A 10,326-nucleotide genomic window follows, 5' to 3' on the forward strand; every position below is an offset into this window, starting at 1 on the left:
GAGTACCAGAAATGGAAAGACCCACATTTTAGTTGCACATTAGATACACTTATCTTTAATCTATAATACTTTACCCACCTGAGCTGATAAGACTCAAAAATCCATGTACTAAATGTCAAGTATTGATTCTAGCTGGTAGATTTACCAAAACATGGTTTTGGTTCGTTTTGCGAACTTCCACACATCGGATGCGGTTTTCAGCCCCAAACCACAGGATTTACTATGCTGCGGTTTGGAGGCTGAAAACTAATGTGTATTGGTTTGCCTGCATGTGGTTCAGGACAAATAGCATGGTAAAACTTGACTAAAAATATCCGGTTTTACCAATTCCATTGTGTAAGGGCCCAGCCTACTTATAATCGAGCACGGTCCTCTAGGGTGGGGTGGCTGATAAAAATGATTGGACCCGCTCATCTACAGAGTCGTGGCCCAATGCTAAGTAGATTTATTCCCCTATTAGTACCTCTGGCCGGTGGGTACCAGGGTAATAATGTTAAAATAAAGTGTAAGCACTTGTGGCACTACAAGTGTCAGCATGCACTGACAGCCCATGACCGTTCTTGCATGCTAGAGCTTGGAGTTCTGCTCATGGGTGCCAGTGCATTCTATCACTTGTAGTGCCACAAGTGTGCAACGCATGTATCGCCCTTATATTACATGTAATAAATAGTATTATTCCCACTAGAATATAAATAAATAATATAGTTAGTATATTATATATTTATATTCTAATGGGGGCAATACTATTCATTTATATTGTAATTGGGATGATACTATATATTTATATTCTATTCGGGGCAATACTATATATATTTATATTCTAATAGGGTCAATACTATATACTTATATTCTATCCGGGGCAATACTATATATTTATATTCTAATTGGGACAATACTATATATTTATATTCTAATTGAGACAATACTATATATTTATATTCTATCCGGTGCAATACTATATATTTATATTCTATTCGGGGGAATACTATATATTTATATTCTATCTGGGGCAATACTATATATTTATATTCTATCTGGGGCAATACTATATATTTATATTCTAATTGGGACAATACTATATATTTATATTCTATCCGGGGCAATACTATATATTTATAATCTATCCGGGGCAATCCTATATATTTATATTCTATTCTGGACAATACTATATATTTATTTTCTAATTGGGACAATAATATATATTTATATTCAATGCGGGGCAATACAATATATTTATATTCTAATTGGGACAATACTATATATATTTTAATGGGGACAATACTATTTATTTATATTTTAGCGTGGACAATACTATTTTTTATTTAATATGGAAGCAACACTTGTAGTTCCAATTTGTGGCATCGCAAGTGATAGTATGCACTGGCATCCATGTCTTTGGCTGTCACTGCATGCTGGCACTTGTAGTGCATGCACTATATTTTATTACCCTAGGAACCACCGGCCAGAGGTACCAGAGTTATTCATCATCGGGCTGGGATTATTTAGGTGCACACCGGGCCCAAAGTTGAGTAGCCTAGCCTTTTAGAAAATGAAGGGAGGGTTATTTTTTTACTTTATTTATTTATTTTCCCCATTCTGACAGACAAGATTCCTCAGCTGACATGTGGTTTGCGCTAATCTCGTCTGTGTGAACCACATTATTTTTTTTTCTATTTTGAAGCCAGCTGTTTGCATGATATTATATATACAGATAAGGAAGTATGTCGGCCAATCTGACCTCTTGTCACACTGTGATATATGGGTTCTGTGTTGGGTGGGTACGGTAGAACAGCACTGGAAATGCCGACAGTTTAAAACGACGTGACAATATCGATTACTATAAGCCCGAGAATTATAAAATCACCACTTACCATATAACACACATCAGGTTTGTCCTAATCCTTAAATCACCGTCCTGTGTAAAATCTGAATGGCACAAACATCTACAGTACAAAATTACGTAATCTACAATGGGCACAGTGAAAACGCCGCTTTTAAAGCAGCAATACTCGGACCCCAAGCCTGTATTCCATTATAAATGTCGGCATTTCTAGTGCCGTGTTAATGACTAGCACTGTATGTGTTTGCTGACTGCAATAACCTGGACACAATTGCTTACATAATGCCCTAAACTGTAATTAATTCACCCCAAGTTATTGAAATTGAATTGAAGATTGATTGCAGAAAAAAAATGTAGACTGTAAATGTAGATATTGTATATGAGAAAAAGGATAATACCCCAGCATTGTTTTTGCATCTTGGACATAATGGGCCTGATTCATTAAGAAAAAGAAGTAAAACAATTGAGTAAGTTTTCTCCTGGATAAACCATGTTACAGTGCAAGGGGCGCAAATTAGTTTATTATTTTGCACATAAGATAAATACTGTCTGTTTTTTCATGTAACACACAAATACCTGATAGCTTTATTTGTACACTGAAATTTAAAGTTGATCTAGGACATGCCATACCCCAACTATAAATATTTCTGCTCCTTTTAAATTTATCTCCCCCTCCAATGCAACATGGTTTTGCCAAGTTGAAAAGTTACTATTTTTTTGCTTTACTTTCTTTAATGAATCAGGCCCAATAATAAGTATCTTTGAATAAACTCTAAAATTTGTCCCTACATCTAGGGTATCCTAAGAATATTTGCCATGGCTGCCGTGTGGAAAGAATGACTCATTCCATTAGTGATGCTTTGTATACAATGGAAAATACTTCTTCTCCCTGGCTGTTGTCTCCTAATTCCTAAAACCTAAACCTTTAAATTCAATTTCCTTCTCTAATGATCTAGAACAGAATGTTACCACTTGATGTGTAGTGTGGCAGAAAATGAGCTTTCTTAGAAGTCATTGGCTGAGAAATGTCAAAATTTTCATTCTAAAATGGTAAAAAGGACAAAACATTCTGGTAGTAATGTATTGTTAGAATATCGATTGGATCAACATTGCTAAAAGCTTTTGAAAGTGAAACACTGATGCAATTATAGCCTCCTACACAAACACTTTTCCTGTGCCTGTGGTATGCTTGGAATGAGTTGTATTATTCACTTAGTGACCAATGTTTATCAGGCACTGTAACTAGAGTTCATGGAACCCTATGAAGAAATTGCTAATAGTACTCCAGAGTGTTCAGAATGAAAGCTGGGCAGCATATGGACTCAAGACAATAAGACATTTGGGGCTGATTCAATTAGCAGCCAAGGGTCACAGTAGCGCCATGCGATGTGTTTCCACGTGATGTTGTGATAATAATTTATTTTTGCACTTCACAGGGATAAAGTTTTAATTGTCATGATTGCCGGTAATATGCGCAGAATCATAGTGCTGAGGTTAATATGGGACTTGATTCAGCCCCGTTTCATCTACAACTGTCCAGCATTCACTTTGGGTTCTCACTTGTACTGTTGGCATGAACAATACTTGCAGTGCTGGTTAACCTGTGTTCACCAAGAAATGGACATGCCACGCATTCAGGGACATTGTGATCTTTATGCCTTGTTTTTGTGGGATTATGTTTACCTTTTATTTATAATTTACTTTGCTACATTTTTTGTTAATGCGGTGGATAATATCAGTCTTTAGAAAATAAAACTGTTGTTTATGGAACATGAAACACATGCATGTATCAAATTGATAAGATATAAAATTTACTAGAAATATATATTGTGTTGATAACTCAAGTTGTTTTGTTGGAGAAATAACACTTTTCTTCTGTTCCAGATCCAGCTGAACAGCCGGGGCCTCATATACTCTGTGGCTTTACTTCTGGCGTCCTTGTTTGTTACGGTATGTAGTAGCCAACTGCTTGTTGCGCCTATGTGGAATAAGTAGCTGACTTAATTAGATCAAATCACATGGTGTATTATGGGGAATACCATTACTGTCTTATGCCCTGAGAAAAAGTAGATTTGATAATAGATATAGCCTAAAATGTTTTTTTAAGTATAATACTAACCAGTAACAGACAAATTATCAGAGACCTAAAAGTGTACATGTCATGTAGATATGAGAAATGTAACTCTAGTGACAAAGACCGTGTAAAACCAAATTACCAAAATTACCAAACTGTGTTGCAATTTAACTTTTATTGAAAGCATCCAGTGAACTTCAAAACATATACAATACCATCCGGTGGGCTACAATACATATACAATACCATCCGGTGGGCTACAATACATATACAATAACCTCCAGTGGGCTACATTACATATACAATACCATCCAGTGGACTACAAAACATATACAATACCATCTGGAGGGCTACATTACATATACAATAACATCCAGTGGGATACATTACATATACATTACCATCCGGTGGACTACAATGCATATACAATACCATCCTGTGGGCTACATTAGATATACAATACCATCCTGTGGGCTACATTAGATATACAGTACCATCCGGTGGACTACAATACATATACAATACCACCCGGTGGACTACATTACATACACAATACCATCTGGTGGGCTACATTACATATTCAATACCATCCGGTGGGCTACATTACATATACAGTACCATCCGGTGGACTACAATGCATATACAATACCATCCTGTGGACTACAATACATATACAATACTATCCAGTGGACTAAAATGCATATACAATACCATCCTGTGGACTACAATATATATACAATACCATCCTGTGGGCTACATTACATATACAATACCATCCGATGGGCTACAATGCATATACAATACCGTCCTGTGGGCTACATTATGTATACAATACCATCCGGTGGACTACAATGCATATACAATACCATCCTGTGGGCTACAGTACATATACAATGCCATCCGGAGGGCTACATTACATACACAATACCATCTGGTGGGCTACATTACATATACAATACCATACGGTGGGCTGCATTACATATACAATACCATCCGGTGGGCTACATTACATATACAGTACCATCCGGTGGGCTACAATACCATCCGGTGGGCTACATTACATATACAATACCATTCGGTGGACTACATTACATATACAATACCATCCGGTGGGCTACATTACATATACAATACCATTCGGTGGACTACATTACATATACAATACCATCCTGTGGGCTACATTACATATACAATACCATCCGGTGGGCTACATTACATATATAGTACCATCCGGTGGGCTACAATACCATCATTACATGTAGCCCACCGGATGCTATTGTATATGTAATGTAGCCCACAGGATGGTATTGTATATTACATATACAATAGCATCCGGTGGGCTACATTACATATACAGTACTATCCGGTGGGATACAATACCATCCTGTGGGCTACATTACATATACAATACCATACGGTGGGCTGCATTACATATACAATACCATCCGGTGGGCTACATTACATATACAATACCATCCCGTGGGCTACAGTACATATACAATACCATCCTGTGGGCTACATTACATAAATAATACCATCTGAAGGGCTATATACATATGCAATACTAAAATGTATGCAATAAGCTTTTTACGGGCTACAAAATATAAAAACACTAGAATACAGATTACAAATCATGTTGAGAAAACTGTATATTTATAGTCAGAACAAGGTACGCTTGTAAAATTGACCCCATTCTGAGAGCTGTAGTTCCACAACAGTTCGCCTACTTCTGTCCTTCAGTAAGGACCTTTAAGAGAACTGCACATGGTTTGACTTGGAACCACCTAACTGTTAGGTGCTATGCTTAGATCAGACTACATTAATTCCATAGCACTGATCTTTAAATGACTCCATTTTAAAAAGGAGAGGGTTCCCTTTAGATAAATAGCATGATCAGACACCTGTTACCTTACCAAGCACAGTACATTTATATCAATTATACAAGCGCTGAAGTGTCCAACTTGTGCAGAAGAGCCCTACTTCATCTGTACAATTACCTTAAGAAAGGGTTCACCAGAGTTTTCTTAGTCTGTCTTACAGATACTGAGTACTCCCTCTTCATACCAGCTAACATTACTAGGAGGAAGACAGTTACACTGATCAGCAGAGTCTTGTATTACTTTCATCACCAGTAGTCTTTCATAAAACTGAGATATGTGTCCTTGCATCCATTTGATAAATGAAGTAATCTGTAAATGCGATCATTGGTGATATTAGGACACTAGGTTGTGCCAAAACAATTCTACACTAGTACATCAGAATGTAAATATACAATTATCCCCTAGACAAGTTCACTATCACAGATATGCCTATATTGTGTCATAGAAAGTGTTTATGTCTCCATATAGGTCTGCGGTGTTCACCTGAACAAGTGGAAGCTGGACAAGAAGCTGGGGGTGGCGTGTCTTTTCCTCTATGGCATCTTCCTGTGTCTTTCCATCCTCACAGAGTTCAATGTTTTCACGTTTGTGAACATGCCCATGTGCCGGGGAGGGATCTGATCTGTCACGCAGACATGTCAATCAGACATCGTCCTACGTATTGGTGCAATACAAAGACACGACCCTCGTGATGAGACGACGGTACACCCGAAGGTCATTATTTCCTGGTCACTGTTCAGGGGAATTTCTTACTTCCTCCTTTTCGCCCTTCTGTTACATGGGGTAAATTCCTCCAGCTTTGTTTCTATTTTTTTTTTTACTGTTTGAGCTCTAGCATTTTGCTCATAATTTGTCCTTTTAAACAGTGACCAGGGTTTTAGATTAAAAGGCTGCTAACTGGCCAGGAGCCAGCCCAAATCATGTCTGCTACAAATCCTTCTATTTTAACTTATTTGGTGGAAGACTAATGTAATTTATGACTTGAGAATGCAGAAGAATGGAAGCGATTCATTACCAGGGATCAATTATGAGGAATATCAAGGGATCAAATGGCTGAAACCCTTGTTCACATGGAGAAAAGAAAATCCCTTTGATGGGTCTGATGGACTACAGTGCACATCTAAAAGGACACAGGCTGACATATGAACTTTTCAAAGGAATAGATGATGTTCCTATTTTATGCTACAGAGAGAACATTGGATAGAAATTTTTATACAATGAACAAATCTCTTTCTTAAATTAAAGTAGATAAAAAGGTAGATTTCTAGAGACAGTATCCAACTGTTCTCTTTATTAGCTTGTGTACTTTTGTGCTGGAGGGGTGCTCAGCAATGGAACTCAATGCAATAGGGTTATCGGTCAGTAATATAATGGTTCATTCTTAACCCACAGGTTAAATAGTGACAGTTGAAGGTCCTTTGGTATCTGCTCTAGCTAATTGGATTCTGCCTGGTACAGTATTTTTGTATACATAGTTTCATAGTAGGCACTGACCACTATGTAAGCAAAAGTCATATATACTTTGCAAATACAGTTATGGACACTGGTTTCTTTAAAAAACAAAAAGGCATATTTTGCACAAATGCTTTTCAATGACAATACGACATAAAAGATTTTGAAGTGTACACTGGATGTGGGTATATTGTATTTACAGTTTAAGCAAAAGACCTCTTGTAGGGGATTAACCAAGGCAAAGAGTATATATCCAAAAGCCAGTCCCAAACCAGCCATTTGTTTTGTAGTATAAAACTTTTAATTTATTATGCATGTACAGAGAGTGAAACTATATGAGGAAGGCTAGAAGTAGTTTCTATAAGTCATGAAAGCTGACGTTAATTCAGGGATTTTAGTGAAGGACATTCGCACAGCAATGCTTATTTTTGTAAACATATAATATATACAGCTATTTCATTGTAGTGCGTTGTCCTGCATAACAAATAGAGTAACTGAAACACAGTTTATTAATAGAAGACCATGAAGTTTCTGTTAATGCAACATTTTAAGAAATTCTTCCAGCACAGTTTATTATTCCTTCCAACCAACTAAAATGAATGTTTTATTGTACATAGCAAATCTTAACGTCACTGTGCACTCTAGAATAATTTACTGTTTCTCCTCAGAACGGAGACATCTAGTGTAAAATATAAGTCTTGGAAAACCTATCCTGAATTAATCTTGTGTGACATTGCCCTTCTTTTAAACAAAAAGTCATGCAAGGGTGGCGAGAGGGGAGGGCGGGTACAAAGTACATGACTGTGCGGACCAATGGCTTTCGATTGGTCCATTCAGTCAGACCGCTCCTAGGCTCTGTACGCAGCATTGGCTGTTTGACAAAGCTTTGCACGCCTGGGGAGGGGCTACAATATAACATTCCCATAGACTGGGCGTGCAGACTAGGGGGGAGGGGCAAGAGACTGACCGCACTTGTATTGGTCTGCATTTTCTGTCATGGTGGACATTGAAATATCAACATTCACTTGTTTTGTTAAACTGTGGTAGAGCTGTCTGTAAGTAAAAGCCACTTGGCATTGTCATCAGTGGATAAACTGTGGTATTTTACCTAAAGTTATTACACTTGTCAGTATTGGCATGTCACCAAAATATTTGATTAATACTGGTGCATTCTGGTTTGCAATAAATTATTTTATCTCACAGCTCAAAATTTTCCCTTGAAAACCAGCCGTTCTGTATCTGCATGGAGCCAGAATGGCAATAGAGAGATGCTTTCATCTACCGTCTACGTTTAGATCTTGACAATTCTGCTTTGTGCTGTAAACATTCATTTTGCAGTCAATAAGTTGTTCTTATTTTATTCACCTCATTCATCTTTTGTGTTTTGCGTGAAATAATTGCTGATTTAGTTCATCCAAAATAAAAAATCATACATTAACATTTTGAACTGTGACTAAGGGACATCTATATTGCTAAATGATCAATGACATGTGAGTTGAAGCAGCAGTATTAGAAATAAAAGATTTAAATATTAGACATTTCCCAATACTAACATTTTAGTTTAAAAACTAGGCTTCTGGGATACATCGAACTTGATGCCATTTCTGTACATGGAGATAACACAAATGTTTGGGTGCTGTGAATATATCTATAGATACCAATGCTACTTCAATGAAATATGTAATAATGTCTATTTATTATAAGCCTAGATGAAAAGAATGAAAACCATTAATATCCCCAACCCCTTCCTTCCCCACAAGAAAGTTTTTTAATCATTGTAAATATATTTTTTTCTTAATGAGCATATCAGCCAAATGCACATTTGTGTAGGCAGCTATATATATGTGTTACAGGTTGGGGTTAGAGTGTGCAGAAACCTGTTGGAAAAGAACTCATAGGGCCTGAGTCATTAAGGAGAGCAAAGCATATAAAAGGAGTAACTTTGCACCTGGGCAAAACCATGTTGCATTGGAGAGGGAGGTAAATTTAAAATGTGGGGACAGATTTATAGTTGGGATAGGGCATGTCCTAGATCAACTTTAAATTTCAGTGTAAAAATAACACTATTAAGTATTTGTGTGTTAGATGAAAAACAGCCAGTATTTAACTTATGTGCAAAATAATAAACTAATTTGCACCCCTTGCATTGTAACATGGTTTGTGCTGGAGAACATTTACTCCTTATTTTTGCTTTGCTTTGCTTAATGACTCAGGCCCATAATTGCTAAATTAAAGGGCATGGCTGCTGCAGTACTGCCTTTTGCCTGCAGGGCACTAAAAAATGTTATAAGGCAGAAGTTCTAAATACTGTGGAATTAAAGAGAGATCGGTATTCAGACATTTGCATTTATATTATATTTGTTTATGATAGATATATTGCAACAGTATTTGCATAATGAACCAACTGCTAACATTAGTTATACTTATCAGGTTATGTCCAGATCTGCTCAAATGAAACCTAGCTCTTGCGGATCCACACCCATTTTGAATGAAGCTAGACCCCTTTCCCAACAACTCAAGCCCCTTTTGTCTGTTGCAAACTGTGAAGATCCTGATTGTTGGTTGGTATACTGTATATGAACCCTTTACATGTTATGAGTAGGTAATGTGAAAATAAAGTAAAATACTTGTTAGGAAGATATTTATGTAATTGTACATTAAATCATAGTTAATAGAAAATAAACCTAGCAATTTGGTGGCATATATATTTACACATGATATAGTATGTCATTTACCTGCCTATAGTAAAATGGATATAGATATACACTACAATGGTAGCCAGTAACCCTGGTGCTGTTCCATCCACCTCCACTAAAAGGTGTGTCCTGTGGAAGCTGATATACAAGATAGTGGTAGAAGTGGAAGTTTAGAAGTAGAGACGTTCACTGACCCCCGTGTTCTGGTTTTGGATTAACTTCGTGTTTTGGTTTTGGTTTTTGCAAAACCGCCCTTGCGTGTTTTGGTTTTGGTTTTGTATCCCGATTTTTTTTCCAAAATCCCTATTTTGTTTGCTAAAATCACATATTTTTGCTTCCCCCCCCCCCCCCTACATTATTATTAACGTCAATACCACTAATTTC

The 10,326-nt window shown here is 36.9% G+C and overlaps 1 protein-coding gene across 1 annotated transcript in view; it reads left to right on the forward strand.

Moving 5' to 3' along the window:
* The window catches only part of SLC24A3 (solute carrier family 24 member 3), a 311,310-nt gene extending 301,425 nt beyond the window's left edge, over window positions 1-9,885 (forward strand). Inside the window, exons 16-17 of the mRNA XM_075203825.1 lie at window positions 3,725-3,790; window positions 6,263-9,885. Of these exons, the coding sequence (XP_075059926.1) occupies window positions 3,725-3,790; window positions 6,263-6,415 (219 nt within the window). The 3' untranslated portion in view covers window positions 6,416-9,885. The remainder of the gene's footprint in view (window positions 1-3,724; window positions 3,791-6,262) is intronic.
* Window positions 9,886-10,326: the final 441 nt, after the last annotated feature.

This window comes from Mixophyes fleayi, chromosome 3 (assembly GCF_038048845.1).
Source record: "Mixophyes fleayi isolate aMixFle1 chromosome 3, aMixFle1.hap1, whole genome shotgun sequence".
NCBI lineage: Eukaryota > Metazoa > Chordata > Amphibia > Anura > Limnodynastidae > Mixophyes > Mixophyes fleayi.